This window comes from Xyrauchen texanus, chromosome 10, assembly GCF_025860055.1.
Source record: "Xyrauchen texanus isolate HMW12.3.18 chromosome 10, RBS_HiC_50CHRs, whole genome shotgun sequence".
NCBI lineage: Eukaryota > Metazoa > Chordata > Actinopteri > Cypriniformes > Catostomidae > Xyrauchen > Xyrauchen texanus.
Window position 1 is genome coordinate 42,078,420 of NC_068285.1, and position 22,417 is coordinate 42,100,836.

Consider the following 22,417-nt stretch of genomic DNA (forward strand, 5'->3'; position numbering starts at 1 on the left):
AAGTCAAGTCAGGACTGTTTTTTGTTTCATGTACTGGAATACATTCAATGAATTCAACTGCACTTGGGTTCTCACCTCAAAAAACTGCAGAAGTTCAACCAGCTGATGAAGCAAGTGGCTGGCTTCTGCCTAGACATAGGGGAGCAACACAAGAGCTTCATTGATTTGGGTTTTGAGAAAGCCATCAATGTGGTTGACCTGAGGTGGACTTCTCTGTGACCTGGATTCATGTACTGGAATTCATTCACTTAAACTGCACTTGGGTTCTCGCTTCATCTTCATCTACTCCTGCTCTGTCTCAATGTTACAAGCATTCAGTAATACAGTAATTGATGTTTATGTAGGAACTCTTCCAAACTTTCCAAAGATCCTCAAGAAATAAGCTGTAGAAATTCGACCAGCTGATGAAGCAAGTGGCTGGCCTCTGCATAGGCATAGATGAGCAACTCAAGATCTTCATTGATTTGGTTTTTGAGAAAGCCATCAATGTGGTTGACCTGAGGTGCACTTCTCTTTGACCTACGCCAGAGAAGTCTGGCCAAGGTGAGTCATATGTTACGTAACATGCCGGCTGATACGTACCCTAATACAGAGATGCTCGTCTCTCACCCCCGCTGTCTGCAGCTCGAAACGCCATCATCATGAGATCATCATGATAAGATCAATCTTGTGTGAAAAATAACACTAAAATTACAACAACAATAGTTGCAGTCATGCAAAAAGATGACAGTTTCTAAAAATGCCAAATGTAAACATAACATACTATGAGATAGTGTTCTATGCACATAGCAGTTATTGAGGTAGCAGCCAGGTATAAAGTATAAAGTTAACTACATAAAAAATGCCCAGACTTTGTCAAACAAAATGACTAAAAACAATTAATAGAAATAGCATAAGGTTGACTAAACATGATAAAAACTAAAAAGGACATTTGACACAGGATTAAGACTAAGATTAAATAAAAAAAAAAAACAGCTGACAAAATTAACACTAGTATTCAGTTGCCAGGTAATTATTAGTGTATTAATGCAAAGCCAATGTTTACGTGTTTTGAACGTCACTTTTTTGATCAGTATGGTACCACCTCTGCCTTATTTTGAGCCAGGAAAACCCTGAGTTATATGGCGATATTTTGGCTTTCAGATAACCGACACTGAGCAGAGAGAGGTACTGTACTAAATTAAAGTTGCTACATCACATGGAAACACCACACATTTATATCAGCACCTGAAACAGCACAGAGAAAAGTAGAAAAGTGAGATTTCAGAAAATGATCCACACACTGGACATGAGAGACCAGCGATAAGTAGGCTATAACTTTTTTAGAAAGAGGATTTGGAAATACCAGTTGTCATTTAAAAAACAAACAAACAACAACAAAAAAAAAAAAAACAGTTTTAGTGGTTTGATTGAGTGAACCACACTTTTATATCCAGTGTCCTTTTCAAAAGAGTTTATACAAAGAATATGTTACATCCTGCTTAAATGTCCCTGTTTGTTTGGACAATCTTATTTTTGTGAAAATGTGTATGTTCTTATTTATTGTTCTATTTTATTTAGGTGTAATATTGAGAAAATAACAAGTTTGCAGTAATGCAAAGATGTTATTATTTAATTTAGTAAAAATATATATAAAAAAAATTGAAAACACTTGTTCATTTATAGTGGTTTTTGTTGCTAGTTTGTATGTTTGAGTTGAGAAATACACATTTCAGCATTATCAGTAATCTATTTGTGCATTTTCCTTGATAGCCAAGCAAGTTGACTCATGTTACCATTTGTTTATTATATCGCAAGCGCATATCGCAATATTAACCTCAATAATCGCAATATGACATTTAGTACTGAAAGTAGGCTATAATATAGTTAAAAGAAGAATTCTGATGTGATGTTTTCTCATCGCTGTATTTACTACGAATGAAGCACATCACAGGCTTTTTTTAATTTTTTTTATTGTGAATGCAACTAAATTAACAATTGTACATTTATAATTGCATATACAAAAAGGCAATAACAATATAAGAAAAATAAATAAATTAAAAAATATATATATTTGTCCTAGTTCACGGCTCATACAAAAATGTTATCATAATACCTTAAAAAATAAGAAAATTTCTTATTCGTGAGCAATTTTAAAGATTTAACCAAGTACTCCACATCAACTAAGAACTCGGTGAGCCTGGGTAGCTTTTTAAGATACCTCTGCTTGTGCAAATTTTGCTACAAGAATAAAAAATTTAACAATACAAACTAATGCTTTATTCTCGTGTTCAAAATAACAGATAATATCTTTAATGCAAAAAAATATAATTTTTATCAATTGTAGAAAAACAATAATTACTCAATTCGAAGATATAGGCCTACTACAAGAGAAAAATAGAAGCACATCACAGGCGCGCACCCAACTGAAGCGTGCGATGACGTCATGACGCAGGTATGTAAAATGAAAATAATGAATTTACTAAATGCACATAACACTCTTTTTTTTTTTAACATAAAGCAATATCTAGCAATATTTAGCAGTATTAGAAAAATAACATTAAGCAATTTTATACAGAAAATAGAATACATAAACATAACTTGTATTCCCTATATCACACTACGCACAAAATGGCCATTGAAATTTGCGTAAGCAATTTCCCATGAACATATCGTGATTTGTAAAATAAATAAACAGAGTAAATATGTGCGCACCTTCCGGACTGTGCGTATATACACTCTTTTACTGGTGTGTGTAAATTTGAGACTCCCGCTGGACAAATAATGAACTGAATAAACTGATTATAAACTCTGATTTTCATTTAATTCACATTTAGAATAAAGATAAACTATGTAGTTAAGCACTTGAAACAGAAGTAATCGTTAAGCCAATAGAAGGCTATATATTTGCATGTAACTAATTAAAAAGGCATAAAAGCTGCAAAAGGGGAAATATTGTTTTGGGATGTGCTGTGTGCGTTTAGAGAACTTTCCCATATATCATAGAGAAGGAACATACAGCAACTAAAAATGACAGCGAAGAATTCTTAGTTTGAGATATTTTCTGTTCTATTACAATCATGAACTGAGATAAGTACAACATTTGGATGAAGATGATCTGTAATGCGATGCACACTTGACACTGACTGACGTGAAATGGCTCAGTAAAACAGACAGTAGCTATAAGACAGGCACTGCTTGTCACATTCAGGCCGTGTCGCTGTCCTTTTCTGCATATCACGGTGCGGTTTTGTGGCTGGCCCACCGGGAAAAGTGCTGGTTCTCCCGATGGCCTGTCCGCCCCTGTTACAGCAGCAAACAGGTAGGCCTACAGCAATGCATATAAAATGTGTATCAAATGTGCTGCCTGCTCCACTTCATCCTGACCATCATCGCAATGAAACCCCCGTTTTAGTCTAATAAAAACATTAGGTCCTATGAAAAGTACATTTGCCATTAAGCTGTTTTTTTAATATATATAAATAATACCTGTCAAATATAAAATCTTAGTCCGATGATATCAGACAGTGCAATAATTTTCATTTTGTTTCCAGATATTTAACTTATCAATAAAAACACACTTAAAACCATTTAAAAGGTTTTCTCAGAAGCTAAATTGTTTAGGTTAGATTTATGTCTGTAAAGATAAAAACATTTTTCCAAGGGATATTCAAGATATATTCTTTGAAAACAAGTTCATATCTTAATAAATAAAGAAATGTCCCAAATTTGCCACGATAAGCAACAATGAGCCAGAACGGACCACAAAACAGCGCCGCGATGTGCAGAAAAGGACGCGATGGGCCAGTTGCCTGTAAAATCCCTGGCCAATTTCTCTTCCCAGTCCAGCCCTGCCTTTGGGCACATGTGACATTTACAGTCTTATCTCTTATAATACAGTTCCTCGTACCGTTAAACACAGTAATCACTTGTCTGGATGGTGAAATGCATGTGGTAATTGTATACAGATGAGGATATGCATAGTAAAAACAGGCATTGTATACTCCAAATATGGTTATTTTGGGGAGGAGACGGGATGGAGAATGAATCACGTGCATGTAAGAACAATCTTCTTCTAGCTGGGATTTATTAAGGGACTATGCGCAGGTTCTGGCGTACATACGGTTATATAAATCTGAATTCATTTAGGTAAGAATTCTAAGCAGTGTTTATGAGGCCCCTGTGCTGTATTTCTCAAAAGCATTGTAAGCCTAAGTAGATCCTAGAAACCATTGGTGGAAATTGTTTCTACAATCAACTTTAGCTTGCAATGCTTTTGGAATTGCAGCCCTGCTGGACATTACAATAGCAAACTTGAGCTCAGGATTAGACCAGAATGTTTGTGGGTTAAACATGACTCTATATTTGCTGGGTAGTGTAAGGCAGGAATAAATACTTCATCAGTATCTCAGCAGAAAAACAGCACAGCACATGTTGACAAGCTTATGAATCAGTTCTGTTGTCTTTTACCTTTCAGTCAAAAATGGATTGGTACATAAGCCAACTGGTGAGGTTGGTCATGGAGTGAAAGATGTCCTCTTGAATTTGTTGCTGCAGGAGTTCATGGACTTGTGACTGGTAAGTTGTTTGTGTTTTTGATTGGGTATGTGGGTTTTGCTGGTGAAAAGGCTATGCTGGTCCAACGGCTAGACCAGCACCAAACCAGCATTAACCAGCTTACACCAGCATGGGAATTGCATGCTGGTTAAGATGGATTTTTTTTTTTTATCATGTACGTTTTGTCTTAATGTTGTTCTCTCCGCCTGTCAGTTCAGTTGGGTCTTTCGGAGGGCTGATCTGTGTCCCAAGACCATCAAGGAGATACACAAGGAGGCCAAGATGGAGGAACAGAGGGAGCAGTAGTCTGTCCTAAACTGCTGAGTGCTCAGAGTGGCCCTTTTCTTCAGAACCTGTCCCTGGTGTTGGGCCTCATGTGCACAGAGAGGAGAGAAAGGCAGGCCTACACACAGTCATAAAGCCTGACTGAGGCCTGTAGGAACACTGAAAGCCAAACAGCGCCAAAATCAAACAAAGGGAGTCCAAACAGACTCAATATCCCATCAAGCCTTGCTCACTTTACACCTAGTGTGAAATTCTGATGGATAGAACTCAACTCCTCTTGGATGAAATGCACGACAGCAACAGTATTCGCTTTCAGCAACAGTATTAGCCGCATCTAGTTGCAGCTCTGCTGCTCCCAGGTGTAGCCTCGCTGCCCAAGGAAGTAGCGTACGTACCTGAACTTTGGCCATACAATCTCCATCTCGCTGGACAAGCCGAGATTCTCCGTGTTCCACCGAGCACGGATCCGAAGGAAACCGCTGAGCAATCTGCGTCTCACCCTTTTGCCTTCAGATGTGAAGAAGATTTCTCTTCCTTCTTCAACAGAGCCGACAGAGCGAGGAAACCGCCTCCCATCATCACCCGAGCTTCGAGGAACTGAGTCAGAGTCAAATGACGGATGACCACACATTCTGCCTGCATCCTCACGTGACTCAAGAGGTTTCCATCTGGGCAGATATAGATTATTATAGTGTGTTATTCTTGTGTATCAAGGTTATTGCTTGTACAGTTTACGGACCACAGAGTCTGCCCTTTGCTGATAATAATACTCAAGATATTACTGTAACTTGTCGTCCAACCAAGTTTGGGCTGTTTGTGCATTTCCGGCATCATGGTTGAGACAGGCACACTGAGTTTATCCATTAAAGAACCAACGACCATGGCGGAGGGATTACAAGCCATTCGCTTTATCCCTAAGTTATCGTACCAGCGGAGACACGTGTTAAACGGGCAGACACCATTAACCAGCCTCTCCGCCCACATTTGTGGCCACATTCTTTGGGCTGAGCTATGCCTGCCATTTTGTGCACTCCTTCTCTCCTTACACACACACACACACACACACACACACACACACACAAACATATACCCTCCTCTCATGTATTATAGGCTTATCTGTTACCATATCTAATCATGTTACTCTTTTAGTTTGTAGTTGGAAGTTGAATGTTTATCGACTGCATTGTATTGATAATTAATTAATATTACTGCATCAATAAACTTTGTTATACTTTAAAGAGAATGTTTTGGTATTGTTCTGCATGCACCTGTGCCAAGGGCTGGCAGGGGATGTCAGGGCTCGGATTCAAAAATTCACTGTTCCCTTTTTGAAAGTCGATGTTCTCCGGACGTAAGAGAACAATCCTATATTGAGACAGCCATGTTGTCTTGTTATTTGTCCCTGATTCCAGGGTGGTGACCCGGAAATATTATTTCTTATTAATATTCTACTGATTTTGATATTTGATAGTTATCTTTGATTGTTGATTGATTCTAATCAATGTTATATTGATTTTGATAATTAATAATTATCTTTAATAATTATTAATTATTGCTAATAACCAAACCCGCTCCCAGTGTAATGGGATTACGTATTTAAAATACAAAATATAAGTAACTGTATTCCATTACAATTACAATTTATATCATTGGTTATTAGAATACAGTTACTGAAGAGATTACATTTTATTGTCATTTGTTTAATTTATTATTTAGTCCTTTCAGATGGAAAACATTTATACATACAAATGATGTGATCCAAAGTGCATTTGAACAGCGGTGAAACACTTTCTTATGATGTGTTACATTCATACGAGCAGACAGAGAAGTAAGTTTGGAGCAGAAGAAATAGAAATAAACCTTGTGTAAATTGTCAGCTTTACGCTAAGCTAAAATGCTATTTCTAGCCATTTTACAAGCACATATTACCAGACACGATCATATTTTATATCAAGAAAATTCACGTTGGATCACAATTTCTTTTTTCTAGTAAGACCTTTTGAAATTATGGCAAAAATCATATTCTTGATAATAATTTTTGTATTGTTTTCCTGTAAAAAAAATCTTTAAATCCTTAAAACAAGATCAGTTAGATTGATCTTGTTTTAGAAACAACACTGCCTAAGATTTTTAGTTTTTTCAGAGAATGTATTTTTTACATGTGTATTTTGTCTTACAGTTTTTATAGTCAAAACAAGTGAAAAAATCCCTCCCAGCCCTGCCCTCTCCTGAACAAAGCCCCAACACTGGTCCAGCCTGAAAAGGTGGCAGCAGAAAAGAAAGGACCCTAAAGCCCAACCTCTAAACCCATTCCACCACCTCTCCATGTTGAAAGGAGCCAGATGAGGTGGTTCGAGCATCTGGTCAGCATGCCTCCTTGATCCTTCCTAGGGTGGTGTTTCAGGCATGTTCTACTGGAAGACCTTGGGGCAGACCCAGAACATGCTGGAGGGATTATGTGTCTCAGCTGGCCTGGGAATGCCTTTGGATCCCCCAGGAAGAGCTGGAGGATGTGGCCGAGGAAAAAGACATGGGCTGTCCTGCTGAGTCTGCTGTCACTGCGACCTGGACCTGGATGAATAGAAGAAAATGGATGGATGGATGAATGTGCCAGACTTAGCCAAAATGGCAAATTTCCTTCTGTTGCCTTTTATGAAAAAAGACTGGGGGGTTGTGGGACCCCATAAGGCATGAGGGACCCCCCACAAGAAATAAAAAATAGACTTTATGGGTCCCCAAATGTTTTTATTTTAGTAAAGAAAATAAAAAGTACTATTTAATAAAAATGTAAATGCCCCTATGTCACAAGACCGCTAAATGCACCCCCTACCAGATGCCAGGGGGTATTCTTCATGAGCCAAGCTAAAAAGATGTATAATGTATTTTTAAATTGAATTTTCAATCATTATTGAACCTGGGTCCCAATCCTAAATTATGAATGGGCATAAATAGAAACATAGAGGTGGATGAGCCTGAATTCAATTTAAATATGATCGGGCCGGGTGTATGGGCAGGGGTGGGCTGGGTACACATCTTGTCCACCCAATCAAACATTTGTGAAACACTATTTTAAATAAAATATAAAACATTTTCTGATCTATGCATTGTTAAAAGCAATATTGGGGCGGGTTGTGTGTTGCAAACATTGAGAGTGGGCTGTAGACCGCCCAACCAATCACAAAACAGCTCCAGGAAGCGGTATTGTTTTTCCATTTTTGTCATTGGCCGACAGCAATTTCACACTCAAGAAGTGGCTGGGGACACCTGAGACACTCCTTGAAAGTGTGTTGCTGTATTTCTTAGTAATGGAGGTAGAATAAAAATTGTCAGGGCCCAATTTAATCTAATATACTGTATATATACAATGTTTATAAATGTTTTTCAATATTTTTTTTTATATGGGGAATAAGTGTCAAATATAGTTATATTGGGCCTTGTGATCTTAACAATTACGCCATGTTACACCAATTAAAGACATTAAATTATTAATCTAAGTGGAGCTGTGACTGGAATGTGACTGTGGAGCTGTAATGTACCTTTTCTGTGGGACCATGGCAGACCCAGATGGTGATGGGGTAACTGTGACAGTAGGACTGTGACACTGTGGTGAACCTGAAGTGGATATAGCAGTGGTGGACCATGACATCAGTTATTATTTATATAAATGTTAATAATAACTAATTATTATTATTATTACTGTGGTAGTTGTTTTTGCTCATAATAAACAATATTTCCAATTCAAATCAATTTTAGTTTTAAAAGTTTCAAAGTTATTATATAGGCTAATATATATTTTTCTATGCACCTTATTACATATAACAGATAATATGTTATGTAATATTTATGAGAGGAAAAATCATAAAATATTCTGTCAGTCATTCAGTGGTCTCTAGAAAGTTCTGCCCTCTTCTTGCCCCCATCTTTACACGGTAAGAACCGCCTTTTCAATGTCGTTCAAATTCGTCTAATCTGATTGGTCGAAAGGAAGATTTGGGCGGCTCCTGTAGCTAGGAAACAGTCGGGGCAACTCACCGGTGATAGCGTGACTTCTAGCATCACGTTTCATTTCTATTTTTCTGTCTTAGTTTGATCGGTAGTAGCTAGTGAATATGGGTGATGATGAGGAGAAATTCGACGGGATGTTGCTCGCTATGGCTCAGCAGCATGAAGGCGGAGTGCAGGAGGTAAACATGACTGCATCAACACATGCTAGCAGTCTTGCTAACTCGTGCATGTTAGCTCAGTCCAGTAGAAAACAGCGTTTATATTTACATTCATTACTGGATGGTTGGGTGTTTATTAGTATTTGTCTTGATAGGACAACAAATTATCTTATATTATTATTGCTTACTGCTCAAATGTACTATCTGATGCTAGAATGATCCAGTGTGGAGGCCATGGCTCAGAACATGTCAGCATTTTCCGGCGTTACAGGCAAAATAGCATATCATTTGGCACGTGTAAATCTAGCTGTCATGCTCAAAAATGCTGTTTAGGTAGGCAACTTAGTAGGCTTTGATTCACAGCTCTTGTGTATTTGTTCATTAAAAGTGAATTAAATGGGCCATCCAGACCAATTAACCTGAATGCTGTTATACATGATTCCAGTGCAATTTATGTGATCTGTTGTTGTGATATACCAGTTTAATTTCATTATTTTACTCTTGGCATCCTCTCATGCTGTTCTCATTTCTGCATTATTGTTTGCAGTTGGTGAACACCTTCTTCAGCTTTCTCCGCAGGAAGACAGATTTCTTCTCGGGAGGAGAGCCAGGAGCTCCAGAAAAGGTGCAGTGAGAGCAGATTATCTGTAAAGCTGTCACTCTTCCATACCAGATGTGCTTTTGTGAGAATATACTGTAGATTGGAATACAAATGTCCTGTCTGGTGTACTGACACTTGGAGATTTTATTGACTAAAGTGACATCCTTTTTACCATAGAAACATTTTAGTGTTATTTTTTCTTCTTGTATCTTAAAAGAACAGTTCACTCAGAAATACTTGCTTCATTCAACACCATTTTACTTTTATTTTTCCATGAACACAACAGGAGATGTTTTCAAGAATGCTAATGCTGCTCTTTTCATGTCATTAAAATAATCCATAGGTCTTGTGCTCTATATTCCACGTTTTCAGAAGGTGTACAGAAGCTCTACAGGCTCATCTATTTAACTGATTCTGTTTGCCAGTAATTCCGTTTTTACTTGCCTTGTCACAATTTGCACTGGCCACAAAAATTATAAATATGATAAAAAAAATATATATGATATGATTAATGTTTATAGCAACCTTAGCCACATTCAAGTCAATATATCTAAAAAAAAAATTGAGAAATGTTATTTTGCAAAGAACTTTTCATCTGCACATGATCTTTTGGACAACATCCCATTTAATTACTGATGTGCTTTCTTTTGCCGTTTTCTTTAAGCTGGTTAAAGAAGCGTTTGCCCATCACAATCAGCTCGCCCTCAAAGTCCACAAAGAGAAACAGTCCAGACAGGAGAAGGAGAAGAAAGAGAAGGCTGAGAGAGCTGCCAAACTGAAGGAAGAGGAGAAGAAGAGGAAACATGAAGCAGAGGAGCCCAGAATCAAAGAAATCACTGATGAAGAGGCTGAGAGACTGCAATCACAGTTAAATCAAGTGAGAGCATATTTTAACAATCACTCTCATCTTTAGAGGTTTTCTTAATGTGTAGCCTGTTTTTGCTGGGCATATGTACAATGCGATCATGTCTACCATGTCCTTTGGTAGAGTTTTTGTTATACCATTTAGAGGTGTTGTTAGGCACAATGTAAAATCACCTTAATACAATTGCATTAGTAAATAATTTAATTGATGTACTGTCACGGGCATGTTTATATCTGCTGCCAATTCACACTGCCCCAACAAACTGTCAGTGTGTTCACCCTGTTGTTGTTTGTTGGCACAGTTTGACAATGACAATTATGTTTCCCAACAATTAAAAACCAACTGCCAACTTTAGAATGTTTAGAATGGATGTAGACTATGGCTGCGTCCGAAACCAGGAAAATGCTGCCTCCGGAGGCTGTAGAAGGAGGTAGGAAGGGATCAAGGCATGTCCGAATACAATGTTCATGTCACATCCTGTGAACTGAGATACCTTCATCTTATCGATTTTTGAAGGCAACATAGATTTATCCTTCGCTGCTTAGTAATCCCATAATCCTGTGCATGAGGAACCACGGCATTTGAGCTGCAGAAAACAATGGCGGCCGAAGAGGCGGTTAATAGCTTGTTTGTGAATAACAATATTTGTTATGAATGATCTTTTATATTGTGTCCAAGTTCAAAATAACAAGAGAAAATTACAAAAGGATGCCACTACCGCCCTCCCCATTCCTTATTTATAATCAAATATCTACATATTAAACCACATTTGATAGTCTGAAGGAAATCATAAAAATGTCTGCTTTTTCTCCATTTCTCAACAGACACAAAAAGAGGAAATGAAAGATTCAGAAGCACCTGAGACTGAGAAGGCAGATAAAAAGGGGGTAAGTGAGGGTTTTCTTCAGCATTAAATACAACAGGTAGGACTGAAATGACGTGTTTCTGAGCTGCTCTAGATAACTAACTGTTGCTCACTGACGTGTCCGTCTTAGTCTGACTCTGAGGGAGAGGAGGATGAAAAGGACAAAGACAAGATTAAACCTAATGCTGGAAATGGAGCAGACCTGCAAAACTACAGGTGGACACAGACCCTGTCTGAAGTAGACGTGAGTGTTGTTTTTATTCTCTGATTGCACGTGTGATTGTGCATCAACTATTAATAATTGTACTGACAATGGATGAAGGAAGAAAACCATTCTTTTTTCATATGTGTATATATAGTAATGAAGTAAATATAAAAGTATATCTTGGCCTGTTCACACTATTTAAAAATCTTGCCCACAATAAGATTCCAAAACTATGCATTCCTATATACCTCTACTCACCGAAACCAACATTTCCTTTAGATAATATAACTGTAGATAATGCATGACAGACACTTCTTGGTTCTTAAGGCACACATGACCATCTGTCTCACCAGCGCTATGGCACATACTGGATCTTTGTGAAAGGATACGCAAATAAACACTTATTTTGAATATAGTATCACATACAAACCACAACCAGCGTGTTTTAAGTTAATACATGTAAAAAACGAAAGGGATAATCCAAGGCTAGGTGTGTGTTGAACAATTTTAAATGCATGATGTGGAGGCGAAAACCACCCATAAAATCGTTTAACGTACACCTAGCCGTGGATTATCCCGCTTATACCATGTCACTTGCCAGAACTGATTAGTTACAGCTGTCATTGATTTTGTTTTGCATTGCAAATTTTGATGGAAAGAGTTTTAAAAAAAACAAAAATTTTGACTGAAAGAATAAAAAATACTGGTTAATTTAATCTAAGGGTCATTAGATCGAAATCTCTGCCTGTTCAAAATCAAATAGAGAAGTAGTAGTGCGACCACACACTTGGTCAACACTGTGAATTTAAATGCACAATTTAAATTGTGGAAAACTGTGGGGAAAAAAATGCACAGCAATGTATTATTGAATTTTTAATCTATGTTATTTTCACATAGATGTGGAAAAACCAATGTTACAAACATGACAGTGACTGTATAAGTAGCACTTACTGTATAATAATGGGAAAACCATTGAAAACGCTCTGGAACCTGGAATTTTGACCTCTGAGACATCGGTAGGGTATCCATCAAGGCTGCACGATTGACTGAATTAAGAGTGAAATCGCAATTTGTCCTTGCACGGTAGTGTTCACTGCATACAAACAGCGCTTCTCCTTCAGGTTTTGAGTCAGAGATGTGTGAGCGGGGGAGGGGCTCTAGTGGCGGCACTTCAGCACTGTAACATAACATACACAATGCATTAAATCATCTTGTATCACCTTGCTGGATAGTGAAAGACGCATTTAATAGGTCCTGATTTCCTTCTCATCCTCTGAGCAAAACAAGCTGAATTCCATTATATTAGCTATGCTGATGAAAGTGGTTGGGAAATGTTTTCAGTTGCTATAGCTCACTGCTTGCTCTTTCATGTTATGTTGCTATGGTTTCAAACAGTGCATTAATATCGAACAGTGATTAAAACTGTCCGGAACCACCTATGCATTCAACGGATTGAACTGCACGCATTCCAGCTAATCAGAATTGAGTCTTAGAACAGACCATTGTATAATATTACTTATAGGTGCTGTAAGCTATTTTTAGCATTCTGAAGCTTTATTATATTGAATTATATATATTGTGACTGAACTGTTGAATTAGCCCCGGCCACTCATTCCAAAACCCTGCCCTCCAAATATAATTTTGAATGCTTAGTTTGTTACTGTGTCTGCTAAATTCAACAGTGGCACTATAATATCCTCAACTGACACACATAATGAATCATAGCCTCAATCATCTGCTTTAAATACAACACTATTAGAATGAGCAAAATGATTGACAGGTGAAAAACGTCAATGTCCGCGGACACTATTTTGTTTGCTGTTTACAAAGTCTACAGCTGTCACAGAGACCGGTGAGATATCTCATTACACTTATTTCATTAATATCTTTAAGGGAGAAGGAACATTTTTTGCATAATTTTACATGAAAAAAATCACTTTTACCTTTTAAATGTGTTTAAGCAGTAAAACACATTGCATGTCTGCTGGATTAAATTTTTTTTTTCCTTTATTTGCATAGACTTTAGAAGTATTCAACAACCTTCTTACATGTCTGACACATTCAAATACTAAAAGCCTTAAACCTTAGGTATAACTTTAGCCTTCATTTACACAAACCGATATTATTAAATTACAATGCTTAAAGAGCACCTATTATGCTTTTAAATGTGCCTAATTTTGTTTTAAAGGTCTCATACAATATATTTACATGCATCCAAGTTCAAAAAACACTTTAATTTGCTTTTTTCCACTGTCAAAAAATGACTCGTTCAATGATCCTTCTAAAGCATTAATTCTAAACACCACCTTTCAGAGAGCCTACTCTGCTTTGATTGGTCTGATGACGCCAGATTGGCGATGGAGTTCAGAATCGGTTCTTTCTTTTGGAGTCAATAACTCCATTTATCGTTCACTTCGATTTTTTACTTTCACAAATAATAGATAATAAAGATAATAAATCACAGCCAAACACAAAAGTCACAGTGATCAACTTTGATGTAACTTTTCAATAGAGATTAAATTCTGAATTTGATTGTGGAAATGTCAAGCAACCATTCAGGAAGCACAATACAAAAAACAACAGAACTACAGAACTTTCTACCACATGACATTCAGAGTTGGGGATTTGAACCCTGGAACTTTTGCACAATAAACCAATGCTTAACCTAAGAATTAAGTTGACATGGCTCAGCCATAGCAAAGAGACATCAAGAGTTTAGAGTCAGCACACAAATGTGGGTTCATTGTTTGAACTATAGGTGGCGCTGTTTCCAAACTGTTTAAGTATCATCGTTTTAATATTATCATGCCCCTGTGTCAAGAGGCAATACACTCTCCCCCTTTCTGAGAGTTCAGTGACCCCCACATCATCATGAAATAGACCAAACAAATTATATTTAAACAAAACATCAATGCATTATTTACTGCATAATAATATTTAGTGGGGTAAAGTTTAATTTAATTTAAATATTTATTAATATTTGCTTATGGTTCATAGGCGATCGTCTAAAAAGTCCACACTCTGTGCTAAAACATCACAGGTTCAACGCAACTGCCTTGGATGTTCTGTAAACACTTGTAAAAATAAAAATTACAGTCAACATAATTTTAAATACGTAAATTAACTTAAACATAAACGCACACAGCGGCTGCGTGTGTTTCTCCTGTACTGGCGTTTCCAGCTCCCATTTATCTCTCTCTCCAGCTGATTAGTTGACTCTTCACAGTGGAATTTCCAGACAGTCCATTACAAGTGCTAGTTAATGAAATCCTACAAGATCATTTTTAGGCATAATTCTCCAGCTGCAACAAGCATTGACCATTTGAGTGCAATGTTTTATGCCTGTATGATATTGTCATGAATTCTTTTTTTTTTTTGGAATGCCCAATTCCCAATACACTTTAAGTCCTCATGGTGGCGTAGTGACTCGCCTCATTCTGGGTGGTGGAGGACGAATCACTGTTGCCTCCGTGTCTGAGACAGTCAATCCACGCATCTTATCACGTGGCTTGTTTAGCGCGTTACCGCAGAAACATAGCGTGTGTGGAGGCTTCAGGCTATTCTCCGTGGCATGCATGCACAACTCACCACGTGCTCCACCAATAGAGAGAACCACATTATATCGACCACGAGGAGGTTACCCCATGTAACTCTACCCTCCCTAGCAACCGGGCCAATTTGGTTGCTTAGGAGACCTTGCTGGAGTCACTCGGCATGCCATGGATTCGAACTCATGACTCCAGGGGTGGTAGTTAGCATCTTTACTCGCTGAGCTACCCAAGCCCCCCCGGTCTTATATTCTTTAACCTAATTGTGCTAATGATATCATTGGAAAATTGTCTGCTCCAGAGAGCGTGGGCAGGAGAAACCGAATGTCAAAAGAATAACAAGCCAACAACTTCTGGAGATAAGGTAGAAGTTCAGCGTTAGTTTCGCATCTTTGGACCCGTCAGCTCCAGTATCAGGTTTACGTAATATGGATTATATGTGCTGGTGAAAGTGCTGCTGAAGGTTAAGTTACTTTTTAGTGCAATTTCCCTTATTTTCTATGCTTTATTGAATGCACCTGAGCCCAACTTGTTCGAGATTGCTCTTATTTGGCAAGCATTTGACACCGCACCTGCAAGTGCAATTTTATTATGAATACACTTGAAAACACAAAATTGGAACCCTTAAAAACCACCCCACTAAAGCCCAAATAAAAGCCTTACATTCAGTGAGAAAGGCTCTTATACACTAAGCTCACCACTTCAATCTAATATTATATACAGATTAATATTGGTACTGTTAGGTGCAGGTGCAAGAATAAAAAGAAAATGTGCAACTAATCGGGGGAGAGAGAACAAAGCTGCTTTGAGTTGATCATGCTGCTTCTCTTCCAAACAAAATGTAAGAGATGCACTAAATAATTTACAGGGAAGATAACAAACACAACGTCCACTTTATGAACACCAATTATCAATCAAATACTTAACACGTGGCACACCAATCACAAGGGAGAGGCACACGTGTGCTCAATATCGGAGAATTAATATTAGCCATAGCGTTCTCTTATAAGAGGCACACTCTATAAGAAATGTGCATAGACACTGACAGACAGAATAATTAGGAAAAAAAAAACATTAAAGCCATCTTATTGGTCACTTATTACGATGCATACAAGTTATTTTAAACTCCTAGCAATTGAGAGATACATGCATTTAAAAAAATCACTTGTTACACTGGACCACTACTGAATTTAAAAATGTGCTTAAATTCTGAAAAGAATCTTGTAGGAAATGGTGACCATTTACAAGACCTGTACATGCTGATTATATCCTACTGATTACTGAGGCCTATCATTCATTTTACCCAAGAATTTTACTCCTTTTCAAGAACAGCATCATGGCTTAAAGTTTGTGGGTAAAACCGGAATGAGCCACGTGAAAAAATGCGCGGATTGATTGTCTCAGAAGCCACCCGGTTTGAGGAGAGTTACCGCGCACCACGAGGACATTGGGGAGAAAAAGGGTATTTAAAAAAAAAAACATACGAGAAGTAATAAGAGAGACTCTAATATGGAGTGGCACAAACCTGCTTCTGCACATGCTTCAATGAAACCAGAGCACTTGGGAGTCTTTGGTGAACCTCGCTGCACGTTCAAAAATACAGAACAGCACCATAACGATGCGGGCACACATCCAGTTCATGACATCAGGCAGTTTGGAACTTTTTTACTGTGACTGTCAGACAGAATCAGCAAAAGACACTAATCCCTCCACAACACCTCACAAATACAGGAGCTAACATCTGACATTCATCATCTTTAAATGTATTGTTGTTGATGTGGCATTTTGATGTTTGAAACCAGCAGTGGTGCTTAAATGGAGTAACCGTTTAGCATTAAAGAAAATTTCGAGATGAAACTTCTTGGAGAACATTTTCCTGTGCTGACTATTAACCATATTAAAGCACTCAACACGCAAAAACATTCTCCAACAAGTTGTGTGTCAATCAATTCAAGAATTGCACCTCCCATTAAATCCCCCATCACTAAAAATATGAATGTCAGTAGTTGACCCCACTAATCGACTAGACATTCGTTGGACCACTAGTCACCCAACACCTCATTCTGTCCCATTATTTCCTCTCACAGCTCATTGTGCCTATCGATGTGAACTTTCGTCTGAAGGGGAAGGATGTGGTTGTGGACGTACAGCGGCGTTCACTGAAGGTCGGATTGAAGGGCCACCCACCTGTGATTGACGGACAGCTGTACAATGAAGTGAAGGTGGAGGAGAGCTCGTGGCTTATTGAGGATGGCAAATTAGTCACAATCCATTTTGAGAAGGTAAGGCTGAGAACACTGATAGATGTCTTTGTTCGAGTTTGGGAGTTAAACCCGATGACTGACTATCAATGATTTGCACGTTTATTCCAGATAAACAAAATGGAGTGGTGGAGCAGGTTAGTTACTACAGACCCTGAAATTAACACCAAGAAAATCTGCCCAGAGAACTCCAAGGTGAGTAACCAATATCCAAACCAGGATTGGGCACTCTTATATTACCAGGGACAGATTATGACTTGCAAAGGCCCTGGGGCCAATTATCTCCAAGGGCCCCCCTCAACCCAAAAGTTGTTGGGGTAGGGGGTTGTTATTCGTGCCCAAAAGGCTTTTCAAGTGGGGGGGGGGTCACCGAACTAGATCGCGCAGCCATAAATCCCAGGGCACCCCCAGGCAGTCAAGATCCCCTGGGCACTGGCCCCATTGGCCCTGTCTGTAATCCATCCCTGTATGTTACAGTTGATTTTTAAGAAAACTTTTCAAGCTTATAATATTTTTAGTCTAATAGCATCTTATTAGTATTAGATTAAAAGTTTAATAACACCCTTTCCTCACTTGTCATGGTTTTAAAGCTGTCAGATTTGGACGGAGAGACACGTAGCATGGTGGAGAAGATGATGTTTGATCAGAGGCAGAAGTCCATGGGTCTGCCCACCTCTGAAGAGCAGAAGAAACAGGATATCCTGAAGAAGTAAGAATAATAAATAACCACTCAACTTACTGTTACAGTCTGCCTTCATGCCATAGTAAATAGCTTGAAAGAGTAGTCAGATTTGATTATAGAGTTGAGCAAAGATTCAAATAAATCCAGTTACATTACACACACACACAAAAAAACTTTTTGGCTGAACTTGATTCATTCATGGACAGTGGTTTGTTTGAAATGAGTTTTCTTAAATTAAATGACCATGTAATTTAAATTTAAATACTTAAAGAACCTAATTGAATCAAGTAAACTCGACAAAAATGTACATGTCAAAATGTCTTTTAGTGATATGCTAAGTATTGACGGGAAATATTTTGCTAAAGCGCGCTAAACACATGCTGGTGGGAAGCACTACAGAGTGCAACTTGGTCACTATGGTTACCACAGCAATTGCTCAATAAATAAGGCACTATGTAGAATACTCAAAATGTATTGGTCCTCCGCTCAAGCTCCACTCTTCACCATGATAGTAACCCCTAAAACTACAACATAACTGATTATTCTTATTGTCAACAGGACAAAACATTACACACTAACATGTCTCCCCCTTTATATTCGTCTTGCACAAAGACACAGAAAATAACATGTAGCCTGCTGGGAACTAGAAATCCTGTTTCAGTTAACCAAACACAAAATATGAATGTTGTCCCAACAAAATGGATTAAGTGGACAAGGCACCTTTTTTGTTTAATCTACTTGGTTAATTTAAGTTCCCTGGTTACATGAATTTAATGAGTAATGTAAACATTAGAGGATTGAGTAAAACGAACTATAGGGAAGTTTATTTTTATTGTGCTTTCTATTTATATGAATATAGTTTAAAATAATACATTATTTTATTCTTATACCAGAGATGATGTTTATTTCAAGAAAACCTTGAAAACATCTTCACCGGCTTTTGTTGTTGTGGAATGAAATTGAACAGTGTCTCTCGTCTGTCCAGCTCCAAAATGGACAAATAAAATGTCAGTAAAAGTTATCAACTCTATATGCGCTGTTGTTTGTCAAACAAAGTGAAGCCTTACAATCACTTTGTGTCACAAATAGAGCAAAATTGTATTCATCTTTCACTCAAATCAAGTCATTATTAAACTCCTAGACGACATCACACCATATTGGTTCTTGCGTCATGACGTTTGGTGACATGACGCAGTAAAAACAGATTGTTTAATGTTATTGATGTAGACCTCATATTTGCAGATTTATAGATTTTAGAAATGGTTTGAATTGTTTTTAGAATGAATAACAATGTACATTTCATGTTCATCTTATATATATATATATATATATATATATATATATATATATATATATATATATATATATATATATACTATTATAATAATTGTATTTAGCCATTATTTTTACTATTAACAGGGAAAGGACACTTATTCCCAATCTAATAATAGAAAGTAAACTAATTGATGGATAAACTATTGGTCAATACAGTCATATGCAGAAAATTAATTATCCAGGAAAAATGACTACATACATTATTTCAGATTTCCACTGACTTGCTGTTAATCAAGCTCGCATATAACGAGTGTTGAGTAGATTGATGTAAAAATCCCATTAAATTCACCCTGGCTGTTCACACTGAAGGCACTTTGGAAAAAATGACATAATTATCCCAGATCAAAAATGTCTGTAACAGTCATGAGAGTTCCTGGACTCGTATCCTGTTGACACATCCATGATTGAAAAATGACATCATTGGTGTAACATGTTTGAAGGCAAATCCAGTGGTGTGTGTATTGTGCATTTCTTAAGCCTGAAAGCATCATACACATTACAGTTAAACAAATCACAGTGTAATTGGTCTTTTATATTTTATTATTATTTGTTGGGATTGCAAAGGCTTGTCCCACAGCGTTTGTCCTATGGGAATAAATTATGAGGTGGGTCTTTTGACTTGAACCAGTATGCAACCACCTAGAAATGCACTAAAAACATTCAGAACCCTAGCTAGCTACTACTGATTTATCTCATTATAATATTTCAAATAAAGTAAGGACAACACTCCCTGGTTGAAATTAAATGGGGCTCAGTCTACATTAAACCTGTTTAAAACCTACATTAAAAGTGTTAATGGGATTCTTGTTTGATGTGATTGCAGGTTCATGTCTCAGCATCCTGAGATGGATTTCTCTAAAGCGAAGTTCAGTTGAGAGCTGTATGATCGCTCATACAGTAAACATCACTGAACATGTGATCCAGAGCTCCTCTTACTCTCCTGCTCAGTTGATCAGTTTGTTTCCGGTTAGATGACTGTATGACTTACAGTTACACTGTTGTTATGTTGAAAGTGTCACAATGCTTCAAGCACCATGTTTTTTAATAAATCATTTCAAACCCTATATATGTTCAAACCTTTCTTTTCAATCCTGAAAATCAGCATCAAGCTTTTAATTGTTAATTCAGATTGAATGATTCTGCCCAATAAGCCCAAAGGTTATTATGATTAATGAAGATGTTTGAAATATACAGTCAAATGAATGACTATTATTATTATTATTATTATAAAGTATGTAATCTATAATAATTATGTTATGACACCAGTAACAACATGCCACTGAGGGTCTTGTTTTCCCATTTTGAAGGACCTCTTCCCTTCAAATATTGTTTACCCTACAAATGTAAATAAAATTCACAAATACCTCATTAACAAAAAACGTTTAATATAGAACATGATTAAATTCACAGATCACTTTTATCCAATAATAATGAAAAAAAATGTTTTACATTAACCTCAAAACTATTAAGATGGAATGAATTTCACAAAAGTTGATAAACGGATGAAATGTCAAAAGTAATAAGAGCATAGCTGTCCAATAAATGAGAGTCCCCTGTGTGATATCAGTAAGTGCATCTTGTTCTCTGAATTAATGTTCCTGCAACAGCTGGTTACGGTGTTACCGTTCTTCACACAGCGCTTCTCTAGCGGATCATGTTGTTATTCCTCGGTTGGCCATCAGGTGGCGGTACTGGACTAATTAGAGTTCAACAGGATACTTTAGTTATTGCAGTTATTGCTGCTGCTAAAAAATCACAATAAAATATTATGGGATGTCATTCCGCCGTGTAATAAGTTCTGTCATAAATACCTCACCCTCATGTCGTTTCAAACCCAAAAAGCTTTTGGTAACACTTTACAATAAGGTTCCATAAGTTAAATATATTAGTTACCATGGACTAACAGAGAAACAATACTTTTACAACAGTTGTCAATCTTTGTTAATGTAAACTGTAGCATCTATTAATATATATTTTTAAATCAAATGTTGTTTGTTAACTTTAGTTAATGCACATGAACTAACAATGAACTGGAAGCACTTTATTTTACACTGCTGTTCTACGTGTACCTACTATATAATGACAAAAAACATATAGTAATTACTGGGTACTAACCCTAATCTTACCCCATATTTAGTCAATGTAGTTACCTAATATAACTCAGTACTTTCTTGGGTAAGTACAAGTACTGTAAAATAAAGTGCAACTGTTGTATTTTATTAATTAACATTAACTAAGATTAATTAATGCTGTAAAAAAATTATTATTCGTTGTTCGTGATACCTATTGAATTTATTAACGTGAAAGAATGGAACCTTATTGTGACTTCTTGTGTGGAACACAAAAGGGTATACATTTAGGCTACAATCATTTTTTGTATATTCTAGTAATTTTATATTTTAAAGAAACGGTTCATCAGAGGAGGCATTGGGAACTGATCCTCCTTAAATGTATTAAAAATGATCAAAATGTAGAAAATGTACTGTTGTTTCAATCAGTTTACCTACTAACATTACTCAGAGGCTTTTAATGGACGATAGTTTTGATCGCTGTATGAATCGTTATGAATGTCAGAGGCATATTAAGTCTGCTGTCAGTAGTAAACTGCCCAGGGCTGCCGATAAGGGGGGACAACTGGACCTTTTGTCCTAGGCCCAGGCTAGAGGAGGTTCCATATTGTAGAGTGCATCTAAACACGTTCAGCGGGAGATGCGGATAAAAACACGGACACAAAAGCCGCCACAGCAGCATACGTTGATGGAAGATCTGTCCGAATCCCACCCCCGTCGGTCAATTAACCGGAGGGGGGCTTTGGATATAGTTTGAACCGGGCCCAAGAATATCTAACACAGCCCTGAAAATGACCAATAAAAATGGATATTTAAATGACGTAACATCTTCTGTTCCCATCCAAAATGCCTCTTTCCATGTTCATGAACAATCGTTATCAGCTGTAACCATTTAAGCCAATCAGCATTTGGCATCATGTTAATGCGTCATCAAGCCTGCTTGTGGATAACAGGACAGGTGAAGAGAAACTTTCAAATTTACCAAAAATATTGATGGAATAA

General features: G+C 37.3%; 2 protein-coding genes across 2 annotated transcripts in view; one reads left to right on the forward strand and one right to left on the reverse strand.

Moving 5' to 3' along the window:
• Window positions 1-4,304, reverse strand: part of LOC127650070 (syntaxin-12-like) — a 232,927-nt gene extending 228,623 nt beyond the window's left edge. The window contains exon 1 of the mRNA XM_052135265.1: window positions 4,294-4,304. The gene's annotated coding sequence lies outside the window, so the exon portion shown is untranslated. The remainder of the gene's footprint in view (window positions 1-4,293) is intronic.
• Window positions 4,305-8,826: 4,522 nt separating this feature from the next.
• Window positions 8,827-20,410, forward strand: LOC127650842 (nuclear migration protein nudC-like). Its single transcript, XM_052136479.1, has 9 exons — window positions 8,827-9,005; window positions 9,532-9,609; window positions 10,250-10,462; window positions 11,275-11,337; window positions 11,446-11,559; window positions 17,156-17,350; window positions 17,441-17,524; window positions 17,920-18,038; window positions 20,170-20,410. The coding sequence occupies exons 1-9, from the start codon at window positions 8,931-8,933 to the stop codon at window positions 20,219-20,221; spliced, it is 993 nt and encodes a 330-aa protein (XP_051992439.1). The 5' UTR covers window positions 8,827-8,930; the 3' UTR covers window positions 20,222-20,410.
• The last annotated feature ends 2,007 nt before the right edge of the window (window positions 20,411-22,417 follow it).